This window comes from Sorex araneus, chromosome 9 (genome assembly GCF_027595985.1).
Source record: "Sorex araneus isolate mSorAra2 chromosome 9, mSorAra2.pri, whole genome shotgun sequence".
Taxonomy (NCBI): domain Eukaryota; kingdom Metazoa; phylum Chordata; class Mammalia; order Eulipotyphla; family Soricidae; genus Sorex; species Sorex araneus.
In genome coordinates, this window is record NC_073310.1 from 25,493,967 (window position 1) to 25,516,482 (window position 22,516).

Below are 22,516 nucleotides of genomic sequence, written 5' to 3' on the forward strand. Positions count from 1 at the left end.
TTTTGTTATCAATTTCAATATATTTTAGCCAAAACTTCTGCTCCTTTCATCTTTATTTTATGTAGGAGGGGACCCTTCATATTAAAAACTTCAGAAGATAGCTCTCATTGCTCTTTCATTCAATAAAGAATGTAATCATTTAAGTCCATCTATTATTTCTTTTCTTGAAAATACAATAACAATAGAAAATGCCTATATCTACATTTCTAAATTTGAATATAAAATATTAGGTCTTTATAATTTTAATACTTCTAAAATATTAGGCTCTAAACTGCAGATAATTTAAATTACAATGTGCATAATTTTCAGGTGTAGTTGTTCTTTTAACTTTTTTTTTTTTTTGAACGAGGATTGGGCTACTGCTAGCTGTGCTCGGGGCTGACTCAGGGCTCTGCCCTCAAGGATCATTCCTGGAGGGCTCAGGAGACCACATGTGTAGGCCCTGTCTTTTAACATTTTTACTGTTATAAAATTTCAGTTCATTTTAAAATAATGATCTGTTGGGGGCCACCACACTGTATAATAATACTGGTGATGACCATGTATTTAAAAAAGTAAATTCTACTCTCTACATAAAACAATTCAAAAATTAATTCACCAATATTGAGTTCAAATGAAAATCATCTATACCAAGATCATAGATTTCTTGGTAGACATTTTTTAAAAAAACATTATGATAGTAGACATTTTTTTAAAAAACATTATATGTGGACTTGCTCCTCAAGTCCTTGTACTCCCTTGAATACATGTCTTATTTGCTTGTCTGTTTCTATGCTTGCCTATTTCTACTCTGAAGAAATCTGTGTTCTCTCTTAAGTGTGCAATTCTCCCCTTTTCTCCCCTACACCTCTTTCTAAAAAGTTTCAACAAAAACTACCTCATGTCACACACACAAATTATGAACTGTGGGAGAGATTAGAAAAAAACTGTATGATCAGAAAGAGAGGGACAGACATAGAATGACTGCACTCATTTGTGGAATATAAAATATCATAATATGAGACTAACACCAAGGACAGTAGAGAAAAAAGCCAGGAAGATTACTCCATGGTTGGAAGCCTGCCTCATGAGTTGGAGGAGAAGGAAGCTGAGATAGAGAAGGGATCACTAAGTCAATGATGGTTGGAGGGATCGCTTGGGGCAGGAGATGTGTACTGAAAGCAGATAAAGGACCAAATATGATCACGAATCACAAAATCCTGTTGATCATCGAATTTCTCGAGCGGTTTCAGTAACCTCTTCATTTGTCCTATCCCTGAGATTTTAGAAGCCTCTCTCTACTCGGCCTTCCCAATGATACTGCATCGGAAGCTCTTTCAGGGTCATGGGAATGAGATCCAGCTTGTTACTGGCTTTGGCATATGGATATACCATCGGAAGCTTGTGAGGCTGTCGAATGTGGGCAGGAAACTCTCGGTAGCTTGATAGTTTCTCCCAGAGGGAAAAGTAGGTTATAAGATATTGCGCAGCCTCGAAGCAGCTGTGCACTTCTGGGAATTTGCTTGTAAGTCTCTGGATGTTGGCTGTTGATGAAATTACACACACCTGGGTTCCTCTGCTGGTACCTTCATGTGTGAGGCCTCTCCGAACGTGTGGAGAGGGGCCCTGAGCTTGGCTGTGGTTAGGTTCCTGTGGTCTTCGGCCTCTGGGAGCTCTACTCAGGGAGGGGAGGGAAGCTGGAGCCCATCCCCGCCAAGGGGCCCGGGGAAGACAGCCAGGCATGCGGGCAAGAGACTCTCTGAAAGTAGATAAAGGACCAAATATGATGGTCTCTCATTATCTGTATTGTAAAACATAATGCTCATAAGTAGAGAGAGAGTAAGAGGGAAATTGTCTGCCATAGAGGGAAGTGGGGGGAGGGATGGGGGTACTGGGGACATTGGTGGTGCAAAGTGTACAGTGGTGGAGGGATAGATGTTTGATAATTGTATGACTGAAACTTAAACACGGAAGCTTTGTAGTTATATTTCAAGGTGATTCAATTAAAAAAGAAAGAAAACCCTGTATGAGTGGTGGATAATGAAATCCAATTAATTTTATATTCCTTTTTCATTAATGCACCATTGACATACTAACACATAGAATTCTTTGACCCCTAAAACCTTTCTTAAATGAGAAAATAAAAATTCTTAAGAAGAAATATAAACTAAAATTATTTTTATCATGAGGAATATAAAACTTTAACTAGATTTTATTTTTTTTGCTTTTTGGGTCACACCCAGTGATGCACAGGGGCTACTCCTGGCTAATGAACTCAGGAATTACTCCTGGCAGTGCTCAGGGCACCATATGGGATGCTGGGAATTGAACCCAGGCCAGCCATGTGCAAGGCAAACGCCCTACCTGCTATGTTATTGCTCCAGCCCCAGACTGGATCTTTTAACATCAAAAACCTAATTTACAGAGTTATAAAAATCTAATGAAACATTCCATAGATATCTGTAAAGAGATAAGGTAGATACTAAAGCAAAATAATCAAGATAAAACTTATCCTATTGTCCTGAACTAAAATTGATTATTGGTTTCTTGATTTAGAAGTAGATGTTCAATAGAGCATCTTAAATCCAATTATTTATCTCAAAATTATTTCCAGTATTTCTCATCACAGATGCACAAACATTTTATAAGAACTCCTATAAGTATGTCTGATTTTTTGCAAAGTCATAAAGAACCTCTTACTTTTCAACCCATCTGGCTGTAATAAAAAATGACCAGAAAAAAACCTGGCTTCTTAGAGAAATCATCATCTCTTTCACTAACTTCCATCATACTTCAACCAAGTCATTTAACCTGCCTAGATTGCCTCATATGGAATGTGATTGCCTAACTCCCTTCCAGCTCTAGAATATGGTCTAGAATATAGACATAAATAGATGAGAAAATTAGTGTGATCATTGCTTATTGTTTATGTCCTGATTTGTAGCATTTTAAATTCCCTGGGCCTGCTCTCCACATGCTCCGGCTGAGCCTCACCCATGAGTGAAAACCTCTGGAAAAACCCAGGTATGTGGGACTTTTGACTGAGAACACTGGATTCAACCGATGGGTAACGGAGATTCTCAGCCTATACCCCACTGTCTCCAGTGACCCAGCAGTCATGTCCATAAGCTGCCTTGGACTGATGCCTGACAATTTTGTTACCGGCCACCATCCAGATTGCACATTTTTCTCTTCCGGAAAGGAGCAAAAAATGATGCTCACCATAACCATGCCTCCAGACCCCATGCCAGGCTGTTTAACTTGGGTTGCCCTGGAGGGGGCAGGTGAGACCCCTCCCTACCCCATGGGACCCAGCCCCAGTAGCTGAAAACCTCCAGAACCCAGCCGCTGCCATGCCCACAGCCACTCTCCACATGCTCCAGCCAAGCCTCATCCATGAATGGAATCTATTCCTGGACCATGTGGCCGCATATGTAGCCACACGATACTGCAAACCACACACCCTACCCATACTCCAAGATTACATTTGATATAGTTCAAAGTAGGAGGCAACCAATCTTAGAGGGAAATATACAATTTTTTACAGATATATTTGTATATAGAGAGATATAGATACATATATATTTATATATATAAATATATATGTATCATCTCTTTCACTGACATAAAAATGTATATTTATATATTTATATCTATATAGATTAGATATATAGCAGACCTGGACTCCTTGCCAGGCTGTTTTAACTAGGGGCGCCCCAGAGGGGGGTGGGTGAGAACCCTCCCTGCCCCAAGGGACACAGCCCCGGCAGCCGACCTCCACTGACCAACTGCTGCCACACTCCAGGCTGCCTTCCAGACTGCACAGCCACGAAGCAGCCACATGACACATTATAAGACACTTCCAACCCATTTTCCATAATTACCACACCATATTTGATGGAGTCCAGACAGTAAGCAACAAATTATAGAGAATAATATATACCTCTTGGAGAGCCCGGCAAGCTACTGAGAGTATCCCGCTTGCAAGGGGCAGAGCCTGGCAAGCTATCTGTGGCGTATTCGATATGCCAAAAACAGTAACAATAGGTCTCATTCCCCTGACTCTAAAAGAGCCTCTAATTGTTGGGAAAGACGAGTAAGGAGAGGCTGCTAAATCTTAGGGCTGAGGAATAGAGATGTTACTGGTGCCCACTTGACAAACAATGGGATGAAAGTGATACAGTGATACAATGAGTGATAGCACACAAGGCTCAATCATTAACAACATGTTAGTGATCTCTTATAGAAGGGCTTAATGGCCCCTGATGAAATACAACAGCCTCCACACTCTTTCCCCTAAAAATATTTTTTGTAGCATTTTTAGTGGTTTGTCATAGCAAACAACACAAAATGTATTATTTTGGTTCTGTTTTGGGGCAGTGATGACAGGGGTTCAGGATGGAAATATCCAAAATATGGTGGTGGGAAGGTGTAATGGTGGTGGAATTGGTGTTTGAATGTTAAATGTAATGAAATATTGTGAACTACTTATAAAATAAATAAATTTTAAAAATAAATATCCCGGACTTTGGGTGACATGCAACTTTCGAATATATTTAGATATTGGTAGTATATTTGTTACACAATCAAATATTATGGTGCCATTTTTAGGTAGGTTGAGGTATTTTTATACTTAGAAATGTACTATTAATACTTCTAGCCATTAAAATTTTAAAAATTCAAGTGACCTCATCACAATTGTATCAGAATCCAGATACTCGTTTTTAAGTTTCTGTTATAGATATTCCACAGGGTTGGGGATAAATGTTACCATTAATGTGACATGGATGTCATCTCTTCACAGCACAATAGATGTTTTGTGTTTGTTTGTTTGGGGGCCACACCTGGTGGTGCTTAGAGTTTACTCCTGGCTTTGTGCTCAGGCATCACTCCTGATGGTGCTCAGTGGACCATATGGAGAACTGGGGATCGAATCTGAGTTGGCCTCATGCAAACACCCCACACACTGTATTATCTCTCTTTTGCCCCAAAACAATTGTTTAAGAAACAATTTGGGAGATGCCTAACTGCTCATGCAGTTTTCCATGTCATGCTGAATTCCATTCTTGGGAAAATGCAACAAATGATTCTCAAAACTTATTTTGGTGTGGCTCTTAGTTCTTTTCATACCAATAACCACATAAAATACTGTCCATCAATGCAGCCATGTTGGTACACACAACCAAAAGAAGAGCCTAAGAAATAGGAAAATCCCATTGTGAGGCAAGATAGTAAAGTGTAAAGAATTTTTATACATGTACCTTAATGAATCAGGCAGAAAGTATCTTCATTACAATATGACTGTTAAAAATACACATTTTAAAATTTTTGTTTGGGGGCCATACCCAGGAGTACTCATGGCTTATTTCTAGCTCTGTACTAGGGGATCAATCCTGGAGGTGCTCAGAGGGCTTTACGAAGTGCTGGACATTATATCTGGGTTGGCCACATGCAAGGCAAAGCCCTATCCACTGTACTATCTCTCCAGCCTGTCCACTGTACTATCTCTCTCACATATATATATATAAATCTATACATATATATATGTTATATATAACATATGTGGCTAGGCTCTCGAGGTCTTCGGCCACAGGAGCTCTGCTCACAGCAGAGAGGGAAGCTGAAGCCCACCTCTTCAGAGGGGCCCCAGGGAAGACAGCCAGGCGCAGGGACAAGAGACTCTCTGCATCACTCTCTTCCAGGAGCTTGGTTTTATAGTCTCTGGATGTTGGCTCAAGGCCCCTCTCCATACGTTCAGATGAGCCTCACACATGAAGGAACCAGCAGAGGAACCCAAGTGTGTGGGACCCGGGGCTGAGACCTCCAAGCCAGATCAGATTGGGACTGGACCTCTTCCGCCCAGAGTCCCCATTTTCCAGTAGCTAGGTGGTCACACCCAGGGACTGCCCCTGGTGCCGTGTAATCCCACCAAAACGTCCAACATCCAGAGACTATAAAACCAAGCACCCTGAAGCATGCGACATCTTATAGCCTAGTTCTCCCTCTGGGAGAACCTGGCAAGCTACTGAGAGTTTCCTGCCCACATGGGAGAGCCTTGCAAACTCCCCATTTGGTGTATTCATTTGCCAAAAGCCAGTAACAATGACGGGTATCATTCCTTTGACCCTGAAAAAGCCTCCAATGCAGCACCATTGGAAAGGTGAGGCTTCTAAAATCTCAGGGCTAGGACAAATGGAGACGTTACTGAGACTGCTCAAGAAATTCTACGATCAATGGGATGATGATGATGATTATGATGATGATATATAACACATATTTGTATTTGTATATATGAGGTCACATCTCACAGTGCTCAGGGTCTGTGCAGTGATTGAATCCAGGCTTCCTGCATACAAAACATGTGCTCTAGACCACTAAGCTACCTCTCTTGTGTCCACAGTGTCATGTTTTTGTTTTTGTTTAGTTTTGATTTTTTTGCATCATGTCAGATGGTATTCAGCACTTACTCCTGGCTGTGCTCGAGGATCACTTCTAGTGCTACTCAAGGGAACATACACGGTCCTGGGGATCGAAACCAGGCCAAGCGCATGCAAGACAAGCACATTACCTGCTTTATCATCGCTCCTGTCCCCACTTTCAAATTAACTTTTGAAGGGTGAATAACAAAATGTCTCCTAATCTAATTGTGATTATAAGTCTGGAAGAGTAGGTTCTCTTTAGAAAACGTTTAAAGCTTCCATTTTTTTCTTTTTTTTTCTTTTGGTATTTGGGCCACACCTGGTGGTTCTCAGGGCTTGCTCATGATTAAGTGCTCATCACTCCTAATGGAGCTCAGGAAACCATATGTGGTGCTGGGGACTGAACCCTCACCAGCTGTGTGCCTTACCCGTTATCCTATTTCTCCATCCCTAATTCTAGCTTGCTAATGAATTAGGATCAAGAGATGTTTTCTGGAGGAAAGGAAAGAAGACGTCTAGATGAAATAAACAGCAGAAAACTGTTCATGTGGATACATAATAACATGCTTTGACACTTTGAATATTTGTATAATTATTCTGAAAGGATTCCACATCTTCAGTATAATTGTGCTAACTCTCATTGGAAGGGGCTGGAGCCATAGCACAGCCGGTAGGGCATTTGCCTTGCAAGTGGCCGACCCAGGTTCGATTCCTCCATCCCTCTCAGAGAGCCTGGCAAGCTACTGATAGTATCCCACCCGCACAGCAAAACTTGGCAAGCTCCCCGTGGCATATTCAATATGCCAAAAACAGTAACAAGTCTCGCAATGAAGATATTATTGTTGCCAGCTCCAGCAAAAGGACAGTGCTGCAACCCTAAATTGAATCAGTGAAATGAAGAGTCACTTTGGTATGAGATTCATGTGACTTTCTGGGAATATTAATAATAGTGATAGAGAAAAGTCATCTCTTCCTTTTTGGAGGTAGTGAGAACAAAGAGATGTCCTCTCTGGCCCAATGGCAAGATCAGAAAGAGCGCAGTGGTGGAAGGAAGCCTTCTTCCCAGAATTGTGTTCTTTTTGCTGTGGGGGGTGGGGGTAGGGAGGTGGTTAGGGCCTCATTCAGTGATTCTCACAGTTTGCCCCTGGCTCTGCACTTAGGGATCACTCCTGGCAGGGCTCGGGTGGGTAAAGGGCAAGGGTCCTACCTGTTGTACTATTGCTCCAGGCTCCAAATCATTATTGCTTTCTCCCTGATCATCTCTGTCATCTCCCAGGGCTCTAAAGATAAGAATAAGTAGCCAGGAGAGACTACAAAAATCTGCCTAGTCACTAGGACCTGAGAAGTGTTCTCTCACTTCTCACCTGCGCTGTTTCATTCCAACTTGGTTTGACTTAAAGAACCTGAACCTATCACATATGACGTGCAAAAATATCTATTCCTCTCCACTGTCTGCTCTCCCTGCAGGGTTTCAAGGCAAAGGTAAGCATGCTCTTTGTTTTATGGACCTGATCTATTGTTTTCAAATTTTCAAAATCTAAGATCATATTTATGGCAGACACAGCTCGGGGTGTGGCCAAACAGATCCCTTTTCCCAAACTCAGAAGATATCAAAAGACAAACACACATTGTAAGTTCTACAGTCTGTGTCTATAAGCTGCAAAATAAAAAGTCCTGGCACTTAGCAAGTGCTCAATTCACTTTTGACTGTTTAATATACCACTTACTAGTGTACCTATTCTCTCTCATATTAATATAGGAAATGGGTGACTATTATTATGGGGAAGTGAATTTGCCCTGGGAAATGACTAACTTTCCAAATTTATAGTTGTATAAAAAGTAAATTATTTAGGAAATAATGATCTTTCTGTTACTGGGAATTTCAAGAAATTTGGGTGACCCCAGACATAAACATGACCTGAGTTAGGCTAACTGATTCAAACTGCTTTATAACATTGAACACCTGTAACTTAATCATGTCTTACTTTGTAACTTTGTGATTCATGGCAATTCAATAAATAAATATTAAATTGCTTGATAATGCTGAGATTCCACAGTTCTAGATTCAGTGAGCTCGTTTCGCTAGGAGGAAATCTGGTGTTTGTGTATTAGAATACTTAGGCAGTACTTAAATTATCCTAGATCCTAAAATACCATATTTCATCATGTGTTATGGAGACAAAAGAAAGTAAAGAAGTTAGTTAAATAGTTTAATCAGAGCAGTTTTACAATTCTAAAATTAACAAGCAGATTTGTAATAAAAGAGCTCCAATGTTTGCAAAATGACCTTGCTTCCATTCTGAATCTGACATTTTTATTTGTAAAGATCAGCATTACATTTAAAAGGACCCAAAATGGAGTGATTGATAACATCCGTGGTTTTTGATGCAACTGATGAAATCCCTGAATGGATATTGCTTCAGCTTTGATATTAAAAAATGGCCTGACAAGAAGTCCTTAGTCAATGACTGATCACAGGTGGCCAAACAAAAGAGAGAAACCCAAAACTACTGTCAAGTTCATATGGATCACACTTTTGGTGGATGACACTGGCTCCAAATATACAATTAAGCCCACGACACTTTATTACTATGGAGATAATTATCATGAAAGTTCTCTCACATTGATCAACTTGCTTCTGAAGGTTTTCTTTGTTCGTTTAAACTTGCATAATAAACATGCAATGAATTATTTCTGTTGAAAGTGAATTTTTTGCAGTCTTTTTTTGTTTTCATACAAAGATTTCATAAAGTTGCAGTGTTGCATCAGAGCATTATCCAAATAAGAGCAGGAGCACATGGGGAGGGTAAATGTGAATTTAGCGGAATGAGAAAAGTCTCCTCTTAATCTGAGACAGGCCACCTGTCATGTTATAAAAGGTGTACACAAACTCCTTTTCTTACCCTCCCCCACCAAGAGAAGAGTAAAGGAAAAAAAAACTCACAAAATCAATCTAGCTAAGGAAAAAAAAAGGCAGACATAAAGAAAATAAAGATGCTTATTTTCATGCACATATCTTCTGCATAGCTCAACCCAACATATAGTAAGGCACTATTTCCCTTCGTAACTGGTGTCCACTGCAATCTGTTAAGTGCTACAGTGCTCGGTGACCATTAATCAGAGAGTTCCTTTCAGGATGGTGAAATAAAGAGGCCGGATGAGTGTGGCTGCCACGCTTCTCAGTGAATGTCCTGGAGCTCAACGAAACTTTCAGAATTCCTAGAAGGAAAGGACTGCTTTATGCTAGGGTCTAGAATGGCTTCCTTTGCAGAATTCCTATTTTGTCTGTCTAGGAAGGTAGATTATTCTTCAGTCTTTATTCTCAAAGGAAAATACACAGGGGGTGGAAGCAGAAGCAGTTGGCAGTCTGGTCTTTAGATACACAGCTTCAATGCTCCCAGAAAACACAGAACTCAGTTCACAAAATCTGCAGGATATTTCCACGGAAGGAAAGAGAGAGAAAGAGAGAGAGAGACAGAGAGAGAGAGAGAAGAGGGAGGGAGAGAAGGGAATGAGAGAAAAAGTGAGAGAGAGAGAGAAAGAGAGAGAGAGAGAGAAGCGACGGAGAGACTGATTTTAGTTGTCATAGGTGATCTGAGTTTGAGTCTAATTTAGCTGGTCTTCATACTGCTTCCTGAAGCAATCCCCTGCTGGGAAAAATTCCCAACACCGTTCTTGATACATTTTCCAGACATAAGATTCCTGCAAAAGTAAAAGAAATCTATTAACATGGTGTGTTTCCTCTAAGTCTGTGCTACCAGAAAATGTAAACGAGAATTTCAGATTTTTAAATCACCCCTGAATATGAAAATTAGAAAAACAAATTCATTTAGCTTCTAACTATACCAGACTTGATAATTTCTCATGATAAAGTCTTTAACTTGATCATAATATAACAAAGATGCAAACCCTATTTGTGGTCTATATTTTAGTTATATAATTTGGCGTCTGTATATGCCACATTGAGAACCTCACCAAAAGATTAGTTTCCATGCAATATCATACAACGGACCCTTTCACACTTTCTATCCAGAATTTATTTTCACTGACTGTGGCTTGAAATTCATTTGAAATCTCTGATATCTGATTAAGAAACATGTTACAGTTATCAAAATCCAAGCTTATATTTTGAGCTCAGAAGAACTATTTTCTGTGCAATTATAATTTCAATTTTACAAAAAAAAATTTAAAGTTGCTTTGCACTTATCCAAGAAACAAAGTGTCTATTCAGATGCTGTGCCTAATAGCTAAAAAAAGTAATTCTGTTCTTTAATGTTTAATACTTATGCTTTGTTCCAAAAGATGTCATAAAGTAATTGTTTACCTACCTGTCCTGTGTGTTCTGTTTCATCTTTATTTATAAGGTACATCAGAAAAAACCTATGGATACATAAATGATTGTATGAAAATGTCAGCATTAATGGATACTTTTCTCTAGACTAAAACAACACAATGTCAGTAAAGAATGTAATCAGAATCGTGAGGGAAAATATGCCACGGGGACAGAGAGCTTCTTTTAAAATATTTTTTTCAAAGGAATACAAATATGTGCACAGATCAAGCTACAGCTCTGTGGAGTTGCTCTATGCCTGACTGTTGCCAGATCCCACCTGCAACTGTGTCCACACTTATTCACGGATAGGTAGGAACTGCAATTTTCCACTTGGAAAACCAAGAATTAAAAAGATGAACTAACTTACCCCATATCTATAATGTCCCAAACCCACATTTTTTATATGATGTTATTTTTCATCTCTTCCATTTGATAATAAAATGAAGTCGACAAAAAAGGAAATATTTTACTAACTGCAGTATTGGCTAATCCCAAGTTACCCAAATAACAGTCATATTTCTATGTACGTTTTAGGAGTGTGGTCGTTGTGCCGGGGGTGGGAGGTGATGGATGAGGGAGGGGGGTGTTCGGGGCTTACTCCTGGCTCTAAGCTCAGGGATCATGCCTGGTAAGCCTGGAGAACTAAATGGAATGCTGGCGATCTAACCATGGTCAGCCACAAGTGTGTTGCCTGTTGCACTAACTTTCTGGCCTTAGACGCATGTTCTTTTTTGGTTTTGTTTTGTTTTTTGCTTTTGGGGGTCACTCCCGGTGATGCACAGGGGTTACTCCTGGCTCATGCACTCAGGAATTACTCCTGGAGGTGCTCAGGAGACCGTATGGGATACTGAGACTTGAACCCAGGTCGGCCGGCCACATGCACGGAAAACGCCCTACCCACTGTGCTCTCATTCCAGCCCCAGAAGCACAGTCTTTAGCAGTGTTTCAAATAGAGCCTCAAGACATTAGTGTGTCCTCAGAAAAGAAAACAGAGATTCACAAATCTCTAGGAAACAGCTGGAGTTTTCCAATTGGAAACTGAATTACCATCACGGCCAAGGCTCTCTGAAAGGTTGAACATGTACTGTGCTTGCCATGTCTCCAACTCGTGTTCTAAAAGGTGTCAACAAGTGACGTGCTGTGACTTCTACACAGAACTGACTGGCCATGGTCATTCTCTAGACGAGGTGTATGAAGCCTTCAGCTCAGTTTGCAAGACAAAGAAACTGATCTCTTTACTATTTCTCCAACCTGCAGAAACCAAGGGACAGTAGGGGACTGGGCCCCAGGGAGAGTCAGCGACAGGGACACTCACAGGTAATTGGCCAAGTTGTGCTCCTGTAAAGTGTGGGTTTCAAAGCCATGAGGAACTGTGTCAAAGTAATCATTGCCAATCCCACAGATGAAGCACTTGGTCTAGAAAAGAGAAAAAAATAGGCAAAATATCAAAATGTTAGACTTCAGAAGAAGAAAACTAAAGGAAACCGTGACTCAATAGGAGTCACTATTTTGTTTATACAAACAAGTAAAGTCATCGCAAGAGGCTGTGCAAAGCACAGGAACATGGGTTGAACCCTTATCCCAACTTTATTTTACTGTCTTTTTACATGGTACAGGTATCAGAAACACAGGCAGAAATGAAAATGCAGGCTCATGATGGAAAAGCAGCGTCATTTCCTTTTTTTTCCCCCCTAGTCTGAGAATGTTTCGTCTTAAGGATTATTCTTATTTTATTTAAGGCTAAAGTAAAGGAGGCTGAATTAAATTTGTCCTCCAGTGAAACCCAAACTTGATCCCTACTTGAAAAAATGTATGATGACCTGGGGGAGGAAATGCAGATCATTGTCCTTTGAGAAGGACAAAATCAAATGCCACGTGCTTGTTCTCAGTCACTGATTTAGAGGGGTCTGGCATATTCCAGGCTCTGTGCTAGGCACAGAATAAGCCAAAAGATAAGTTTTGGGATTCTGGGATTCTGTGTGCACTGGGAGTGAGATACCTGGAACTCCAACATCTTTCTTAATATAACCTGCACAGTAGAGTATCATCCACTTAGGTCTACCATCTGCAGGCCTGATACACAAAACCCAAGAAGAAACACAGCTTCCTTTTTGCTTTTTTGCTTTTGGGGGTCACACCTAGCTCCACTCAGGGTGTGACCTGGCTCTGCACTCAGGGAATACTCCTGGCGGTGCTTGGGGGACCATATGGGATGCCGGGGATTGAATCTGGGCCAGCCGCATGCAAGGCAAACGCCCTACGTGCTGTACTATTGCTCCGGCCCTGCACCTTCCATTTATTGTTAGAACTTTTAATGTAAACTAAGATGAGTGTAATTATCGAACCTAGGTGACTCTAGATGGCATACTGCCTGCTAATCGAGCTTTTAATATCATGAGACAGGTTTACGATGCCCTAGATTCTAGAGCCTTGAGCAAGATGATCAAGACTATGAATTTCTCTCTGCCCCATTGATCAAGTGCTGACAGCAGATAGCACACATTCGGCATTCAGTTATTTACACCTCTCTTTTAATGAAACTGACTCATGCTTAACAGCCTTACCTATGAACCATGAATCTGCTCTTCCTTTATGTCTGAGCTTCCTACACCATGGCTGTGACTCCATATAGCTGAACACCAATGAATGTATGGGTCGTGAAAATTTGTGAAGATTTATTATGAAGTAAATTTCTTTATGATATATTACCAGTCAATGTTTTCTTTGCATACCAATTTTAGCCCCACATTCTAATATACCTGAGAACTCACAAAACTTTCTCAGTCAGTGAAATGGACTCTAGTATAAATCTCTACAAGTCCTCTCTGGGATGAGGTAGCAGCAAAAGAATAGGCCTTGCATGCGTAAGGCTTGGGCTCAATCTTTGGCAAACGAACCTGCCACAATTTCCTGCCTAGGTGAAGATGACAACCTTTTTTCCTGCCCATAGACTTTCTCGTGTCTGTATCACTAGCCACAGCGAATAGTAGTGTGGATCCAGACAGGAGTTGGATTGGGTTGGGGCAAGGAAAGGATTTGCCTAAATGGACTTGCTCTTTTTCTCTTAAACCCGCATATCTGCAATCTTCAGTCCTCAACTTTATCACTATTTATTTATTTTGGAACATATCTAGCTGTGCTCAGAGCTCACTCCTGGCTCATGCAGGGGTTACTTATGGCAGTAACTCGGGCACTATATGGGGTGTTGAGGATTAAACCTGGGTCGGCTGTGTGCAAGCAGGCACCCTACCCACTATACTATCTCTCCAGACCCCTTTTATTTTTTAAAAACTCGCTTAATTATCCAAGAACAAATAAGATACCAGATCAAAAGATTTCAGTGTTCAGAGTTTACTCCAATCAAAGGCTCATTACACTGCTCTATAATTGCCAGTAACTTATGTGCTATGGAATATGCAATTTTGAATGGATATACTCTGCCCTCCTCCCTGAGGGGGGTAGGTGGTGCCATATTGGTACCATAAGTATACCATTATCCCAGTTTCCCACACTTCTAAGTTATAGGCAAATCTTGAATTGAAGGCAGGCCAGTAACACTGCACATTGCTTATGCCCTTCTTCCCCTTCTCCTATGTTCAGAATTTCTTGATAAGGAACTAAATGAGCAGCAACAAACAACAATAGTAACAACAACAACAACAACAAAAAGAGTTAAAAATAAAGACACTTTACCTCCATGTCTTCTTTGACTTGTTCCTGTTGGTCTCTTAGTTCTCCAAAAGCATCAATAATCAAACCTAGGGTGAAACACACAGATACAATTTTACCCTTAGCAAACTGAGAATCGTTGTTAAATCCATAGCCTCTTAGCTAATCCTTCTAAAAGAGGGTAAACCAATGTCTACGTTAAGAAATGCTCCAAACATAGTAAAAGTTTTAAAGTTGTGAGCTCACGCTTAATATTTCCACAAAGGGAAGTGGTGTTCTCTCCTGGGTGTAGAAATATGTGTAGTTCCTGGTGCACGAAAGACAGTACAGGACATAAGATACTTGCCTTTGTTTGTTTTGGGGGGACCAAAGTCAGAAGTTCTCAGAACTTAGTCCTGTCTCTGTGCTCAAGGATTGCTTGTGACCAAGCCCAGCGGACTTTCTGTGGCGCAGGGGATCAGAACAGAGTTGCATGCAAGGCAAGCACATTATGCACTGCATTTGTCTTGGACACTGCATTTAAGTTGCTTGCCTTGAATGCACAGAGCCTGAGTTCCCTAGTTGTGATTCAATTTCTGCTCACCAATGTCCCTTCAAAAACAAACAACTTGGGGATACGCTTCTCGGGGTTAGAAATCCCTAAAAAGGAATTTCAAATAAAGTCACAGAGCAGGAAAGACCTTCAACTAACTTGACAGATGTAGATGGTGTGTTACTACCTACTTCGTGCTAAGAAAGAACCCTGGAAATTGATGATTATCTGATACCAAAAACTCCACTAATACTTTCAGAGACTAACTTGTAGAAAAAAAAAATCATCATACTAACTGTGAGAGACTTACCTCAGATTGTTACTTTACTAGTTCCTAGTAAGTCTATTTTGCCTAAAGTTATTGAATTTACAGACATTTGTTTCAAGGTCGGAAACAAGTCGAAGTTTGTTAAAAATATCATGAGTCATTTTCATATACAATTTTCACTATAATTTTCATTTGATAGATTGAAAGAGGTCAAAAGACTTACCAATCCAACCTTGTATAAGTGCCAATGATTAGAAATCAAACCCAAGAAAAAGTCCTCTTTCCATTAAATCAATAAAAAAAAAGTCAACAGGGTCGGAGCAATAGTAGAGCTATAGAGCACTTGCCTTGCATATATCAGACCCAGCTTCAATCCACAGAACTTCATATAGTCTCCTGAGCCCCTCTAGGAGTGATCACTGAGCGCAGAGCATCACTATGTGATCCCTTAAACATGACCATCACCAGGTGTGGCCCCAAAACAAAAATATAAAATCCAAGGCCAAAGAGAATTATCTTCCATTACATCTGTTTCCCTTTCTGTAGTTTCCAGAGTCTCTTGCCCCCGTATCTGACTCTCTTCACCGGGGCCCCTTGGAGCGGGGTAGGTTGAGTTTCCCTCCCCGCCTCAAGCAGAGCCCTGGCAGCCGAAGAACTTCTGGAACCCAGCCCAGCCATGCTCAAGACCACTCTCCACATGATTGGACAAGCCTCACACATGAAGGAACTGGAAGAGGAACCCAGGAGTACGGGACCCGGGGCTGAGATCTCCAAGCCTCCTCCACCCAGATGCCCCATTTTCAAGTAGCTAGTCAGTCATACCCAGAAACTGACCCTGGTGCCATGTAGTCCCATCAATGTCCAACATCCAGAGACTATAAAACCCAGAAGCAACCTCTTATTGTCTAATTCTCCCTCTTGGTGAACCTAGCAAGCTAATGAGAATATCCTGCCCACATGGCAGAGCCTGGCAAGCTCCCCATGGCGTGTTCGATTTGCCAAAAACAGTAACAATGATGGGTTTCATTTCCCTGACCCTGAAAGAGCCCCCAATGAGGCACCGTTGGGAAGGACGGGTAAAGAGATGCTGCTAAAATCTCAGGGCTAGGACAAATGGAGACATTACTGGTGCCCACTCAAGCAAATCGATGAACAATAGGATGGCAATGATATGGTGATACAGTTTTCAAATGAGAATGTGCTGAGGAAATATGTTCTGTTCTGCTGTTCCAGAAATTACTTGGGATTCTTTAATGTTAATCACAATTGCTCGTGATTCAAATGCATGCTTTTCTTGAGCATTAGTGAGGATGATTCTTACCTTGTATGATGGCCAAGAGAATGACAATTACAAAGAAGAAGAAGGTGATGTCAAAGATGATTCTATAAATCTCATACTCATCACCAGCTGGGTCTTCAATTTCATCACCAATACCCCCGCCGGCACGTACTCCAACGTACATGTGGAACATATAGCACTAGAAGAGAGAAATAGTATCACTTGCTGGAGGAACATGGCCTATGCCCACATTGAACAAACCAAGATCTCACTCCAGTTCCTGTATTCAGAAAATGGTGAGAATCTTTATATTTCACATTGTCCTTTTTTATTTTAATATTTTTAATTGTGATACAAACACCTAGCTCTTTTACTTGACTATTATTTAAACAAAACTACTTAGCACCTATATTGTGCAGAAAATAAGGAACATCTTGATAGCATCTGGCCAAAGATTATATATTAACATAATGTATTATATATTATATGTATTACTTATATATTATACAATTAATATTATATATTATATTAATATTATATATTAAGATTATATTAAAGTTCACAAAACTATGTTTAATTTCATTGGTCAATATTTTTACAGAATAGTCACAAGGTAGGTGAAGTAAAAACCCAATACATAGCAACATGCAATCTTAGAAATAAAGCTAAATGGACAGAGCAATAGTACAGCAATAGTACACCAGGTAGGACACCTGTCCTGCACACGACAGACCCAGGTTTGATCCCCGGCATTCCTCTGTTCCTCTGGGCACCTCCAGGAGTAATTCCTGAGTGCAGAGCCAGAAGTAGCCCCTAAGCATCACTGGGTATGGCACAAAAACCAAAAATACAAAACACAAAACAAAACATAAATTAAGCTAGAAAAAGACTTAATAAGACTCTCCTTCTCTTCAGAATTAGCAAAATTAAAAACAACAACAACAACAACCAGAAATTAAACTAGAAAAAAAAAAAGACTTAATAAGACACACCCTCCCTTCATAACTATACAAGGATGATGGTGTGGTTGTCCCCTCCACCCCACTGCCATGATGGGAAAAGGAGCTCAAGTGAGAGTTCATGCCTTGCACATGTGAAGTCCTGAGTTTGATCTCCAGCACTGTGAGGATCATACTCAGGGTATACAGGGTATGGCCCGGGTAATGCCCAAACCCTAAGTCACCCCAGTGCTACTGGGTGTGGCCTGTATAAAATTTTTTTTCTATTTTAATATTTAAAATAAATTAAAAAAGGCAGACGAGGTGCAAGAATGTAGCAGTTCTTCTCTAGAGCCGTAAAGCTTGCAATCAACAATAAACACAGCCACGAGTGGCCACTGAAGAAAAGGAGATTTCAGAGATGAACTATGTGGGCCCTTCTTAGGCGCAGAAGCACTCACCAGCACTGACACTTGGGACTCGATAATTCCTAGTTGGGGGCTCATTCTTTGCTTTGTGGGATATTTTAGCATAATCTCCCCCCTTCCATTAGCTAGTGGCAATAGCACACCATTGGACTGAATATCCAAGTTGTCTGCAATATCACCAACTGTCCTCTAGTGAGATAAATCATCATCTTTTGACAGTCACAGCGTGGGCATCAGTTTCATCTTTATTTGACACAAATCCATACATCTACCTCAGGTTCTCTAATGTAGCCAAATTTCACTTCTCTAAGTAGATGGATCAGTGCTTCCAAGAACATTCTCCACTTTATCTATGACTCCTCCAAATAAATGATTCCTCCTTCCAGATCTTTGCTCATATATTCTTCTTTCATAATATTCTCTCTTACCATTATCCATTTATCATCACTATCCAATTCCTATAGAAGACAAAAAATAAATCTTCCTCCACAAGGCTTCTTTAAACTGGTCCGGACATGCTAATGGAGTCTGTGGATTCACCTATCAGTCAGGACTCATCTATTTACTGTCTGCCATTATTTTGGAGGCAAAGCCCTTTGGTTTTTTTGCGTTTTTGTTTTTTCACTGCTCATCACTCTAAGCCCCTGGTTCTTTTCTACTAGATTTTTGGCCATTTATTCTCAGCCTCCTTGTTCAGTTTTCCCTTATCTCTCTAGCTTTTCATGAACTAATGCCCTGAAACTAGGCTTTTTGCCTTTTTCTTTTTTTTTTTTTGGTTGTTGTTATCTTAATTCTCTCCCCTGGAGAGCTTTCCTGCTTTCACATGTAATTATCTTCTTCATGTGAATTATTTAAAATAATTTTTCCATTTACACCTTAGGGTTCTTTGGTGAATTCTGGACTTGAAACTTCAATTCACTTCTATTTGATTGTTAAAAAGTATTCTATTTCACTCCATCAGAATTAGCTCTATTGTAAGAAGCTAAATGACTGTTTTATGATCTGTGTTTAAGATATTGTCCAGTTCATGATAAGTTCATAAAAGTCCCTCAAGGGATGAAAAAAGAGTGAAAAGTTAAAAGGCTGGCCATTGTGACATTTGGGGAGCATGTCTGTAAGTAACAACCACAATTGTGTGCCTCAGCTAAGAATGTGACCCACAACCTTGGCCAGCATGTGTATCAGCACTGCAACTGAAGAAAAAGAAAAGCAGAAAGTCTCAGGGAAGTTGAGTGGGTGAGCATCACAGACAAGGCATGTGGACAACAGCATCGATGCCTACCGCAAAACTAAGGGAAGGAGGAGGGAAAAGGAAAAAAGGAAGAAGAGAAAGTTTGTTAGCATTGCACACAGTGAATAGAATGCCATGAGGCAGTTTTGCTAGGTCTATCTCAGAGTTTACTGTCTGTCTCCCTGCTAAGCTCTCACAGAAGGGGCAGGAAAGTCCTTCTGTACTGCCTGACTAGACTGGTAGAATCTAATCCTGATTGGACATCCAGGGCTTCTGGAAACTTCAGCATTCTGTTCTTGGTACTCTTTACTGAATCCGATAATAAATAAATGAAGACTATCACTTAAAAAATGGTTTGGGGGTCTGATGGTGTATGGGGGATCATATGACATACCTAGGATTTTAACTGTTGTTGGTAGGATGCAAGAGGCCTTAAATCCTATACTAATTTCTCCTGGCCCTTCGGAGTAGCTCTAAGTTCTGCTGTCATAACCACAGGCCCCAGGGAGTAGACAGTTTAGAAGGTTAAGTTATTTGCCATGCTCATAGTTGACCTAGGTTTGATTCCCAGCACCATATATGGTCATTCAACCACACAGGAATGATCCCAGAGCACAGAGCCAGGAGTAAGCCCTGGGCAAGCCAGGTGTGCCTCCCAAAACATAACTGGAAAACAAACAAAAAACATAGGATCTGAATAATGCAAAGTAGGTGATCTCTACCTCTAAGTTGTATATCTATGTTAGGTCTAAGATTCTTGCTGAAGGCATTCCACCATATCTCAATCACATATTTATAGTGATGCTACAAAGACTGGTAGACTTTTGTGTACTTAATACTTTATTCTCAATAGAATTACCAAATTTCAAATTAATAAATGCATAGTTCACCTGCAAGGATTTTATTTAACTTTAATTAGTGGGATTGGAGTGATAGCACAGCAGGTAGGGCATTTGCCTTGCACACGGCTGATCCGGGTTCAATTCCTCTGTCCCTCTTGGATAGGCCGGCAAGCTATCGAGAGTATCCCGCCTGCACAGCAAAGCCTGGCAAGCTACCTGTGGCGTATTTGACATGCCAAAAACAGCAACAACAAGTCTCACAATGGAGACATTACCGGTGCCCACTCAAGCAAATCGATGAACAACAGGATGATAGTGCTACAGTGCTTAATTAGTGGAACAAGATAGTTTTTCTTGAATGAAACTGACTTAGAAAGATGAGGAGGGAGATGGAAAAGAAAGGAATCCATGCTCAAGAGAGAACCCAAACTTGAAAAAGCAAGCAAGCAAGCAAGCAAAGACAGAGAAGGCAAGTAAGAAATCAAGGAAGGGGGTTAGAGCAATAGTACAGCGGGTAGGGTGTTTGCCTTGCACATGCTGACCCGGGTTCGATTCCCAGCATCCCATATGGCCCCCTGTGCACCGCCAGGAGTAATTTCTGAGTGCAAAGTCAGGAGTAACCCCTGTGCATCGCTGGGTGTGACCCCTCCCCCCAAAGAAGAGAAAGAAATCAAGGGAGAACTGGGGCTTAAAGTGCAAGCTCATCAGCAGGATTTTAATACCTGCTTTCCCAATTTTATCCTTCACTATCTGGTTAGCCCCAGAAATTAGACAGAACTGCTGTACTGGAATATGAGGTGGTAAGTATCTACTAATGTGGGGCTGTCAGGTTTTCAGCTATCAAATTATTGTTCTGCTCCTGAATATGTAAATCTTTTCATCTGCCTCCCCTTTCATAGAATAAGATTAAACCCAATAATGAGAGTCAAAGAATGCAAAGAAGTAATTATCAGAAACAAAAGGTTATATTTTGTTCAGAGAATCTGAAAATTGAGGAAAAAAGTATCACAAACAATGCCAGGTTCTACAAACATTGGGAAAATGTTAATTCTGGAGATTTCATATTTCATGGGTTCGCCCCATAGTTATTAAACTGATTTATTCTTGGGCTTATGTTGCCTTTGAAAGGCTCAGTTTCTGGTAAAGAGCTTAACATTGAAGGTAAAAAAGGGGGTCAGCAAGAGAGGAAGGAAGGGAGGGAAGGAGGGAGGGACGCAGGGAGGGAGGGAAGAAGAAAGGAAGGGAAGGAGGGAGGATTAGAGGAAGGGAGGGAGGGAGGAATAATGTCTATGGGTCTCTGTGTTGGTCCATGTTTCCCAAGTTCTTCAATATTTTCAAGAATGAAAGTATTTGATAAAAAATGCTCAGACTCAAAGTTAGAAAGTAGAAAAGTTTATTGAAAAATAGAAGAGAAAGGAAAAGGAACACCTCAAGTGGGGAGGTACTTAGTACAGGACTAAGTTTAAATAATGGCTTCTTGGGGGGGAGGATGAGTATTGGAAAACTGGGTCTTTGTGTTACAAAGAAGACAGGTAAATTAAAGATAAGAGGTTTGTGTGTGGTGAGGGGATGGTTTTTAAATGAAAATTGGGATCTTTGCATTTTCTTATAGATTGATAATTATGTTAATCAGCAAATGAAAGGATCAAACAGATGCTCATCTGACCATCAGCCTTAGGTATTGCCAACTAACTTAGCCTCCCAGTGAGCCTAAACATTGGGGGCAGAATTTTATGTTGAACCACTATTAATTTGTTATTTATCAGGAAAGCCCAGGAATTTGCAGGAAGTCAGAAATGTAGGATGTGGGCAGTCAAAAAAGCAGCAGCTGTCAAGGGGAAACTGAGGCTTCTTCAGAAGGAAGGAAGGAAGGAAGGAAGGAAGGAAGGAAGGAAGGAAGGAAGGAAGGAAGGAAGGAAGGAAGGAAGGAAGGAAGGAAAGAAGGAAGAGAGGTAGGGAGGGAGAGAGGGAGAAAGGGAAGGAAAAGAAGGAAGGAAGGAAGGAAGGAAGGAAGGAAGGAAGGAAGGAAGGAAGGAAGGAAGGAAGGAAGGAAGGAAGGGAGGGAGGGAGGGAGGGAGGGAGGGAGGGAGAGAGGGAAGGAAAAGAAGGAGGGAAGGAAGGAAGGAAGGAAGGAAGGAAGGAAGGAAGGAAGGAAGGAAGGAAGAAGGAAGGAAGGAAGGAAGGAAGGAAGGAAGAAGGGAGGGAGGGAGGGAGGGAGGGAGGGAAGGAAGGAAGGAAGGAAGGAAGGAAGGAAGGAAGGAAGGAAGGAAGGAAGGAAGGAAGGAAGGAAGGAAGGAAGGATGGAGGAGAGGGGGGAAGGAAGGAAAAAAGGGAGGGAGGGAAGAAAGAAGGAGGAATGAAGGAGGGAGGGGGACAGAGGAGAGACTGAAGTTTGATTGTTTATTGGTAAACTAGGGGAAATTAAGTGATTCAGAATAATTACTTAAGCTGATTATTTCCCAAGGAGTGCATTTATCTAAACTACTTAGAAAGCTTTTTATCAAAATGCGCAGATCTTGGTACCTTCTCTAAGGTTTTTGATTGAAGGGATCTAGGGTTCATCTGTGAGACCTGAGAGCTTATGCTTTCTCCTGGCAA

The 22,516-nt window shown here is 40.8% G+C and overlaps 1 protein-coding gene across 1 annotated transcript in view; it reads right to left on the bottom strand.

Moving 5' to 3' along the window:
- Positions 1 to 8,587: 8,587 nt before the first annotated feature.
- RYR2 (ryanodine receptor 2) overlaps positions 8,588 to 22,516 on the bottom strand; it is a 762,156-nt gene continuing 748,227 nt past the window's right edge. The window contains exons 100-104 of the mRNA XM_055147039.1: positions 16,522 to 16,678; positions 14,425 to 14,489; positions 12,047 to 12,147; positions 10,727 to 10,778; positions 8,588 to 10,100 (exon numbers count right to left, since the gene is read on the bottom strand). Coding sequence (XP_055003014.1) covers positions 10,005 to 10,100; positions 10,727 to 10,778; positions 12,047 to 12,147; positions 14,425 to 14,489; positions 16,522 to 16,678 — 471 coding nt within the window. The 3' untranslated portion in view covers positions 8,588 to 10,004. The remainder of the gene's footprint in view (positions 10,101 to 10,726; positions 10,779 to 12,046; positions 12,148 to 14,424; positions 14,490 to 16,521; positions 16,679 to 22,516) is intronic.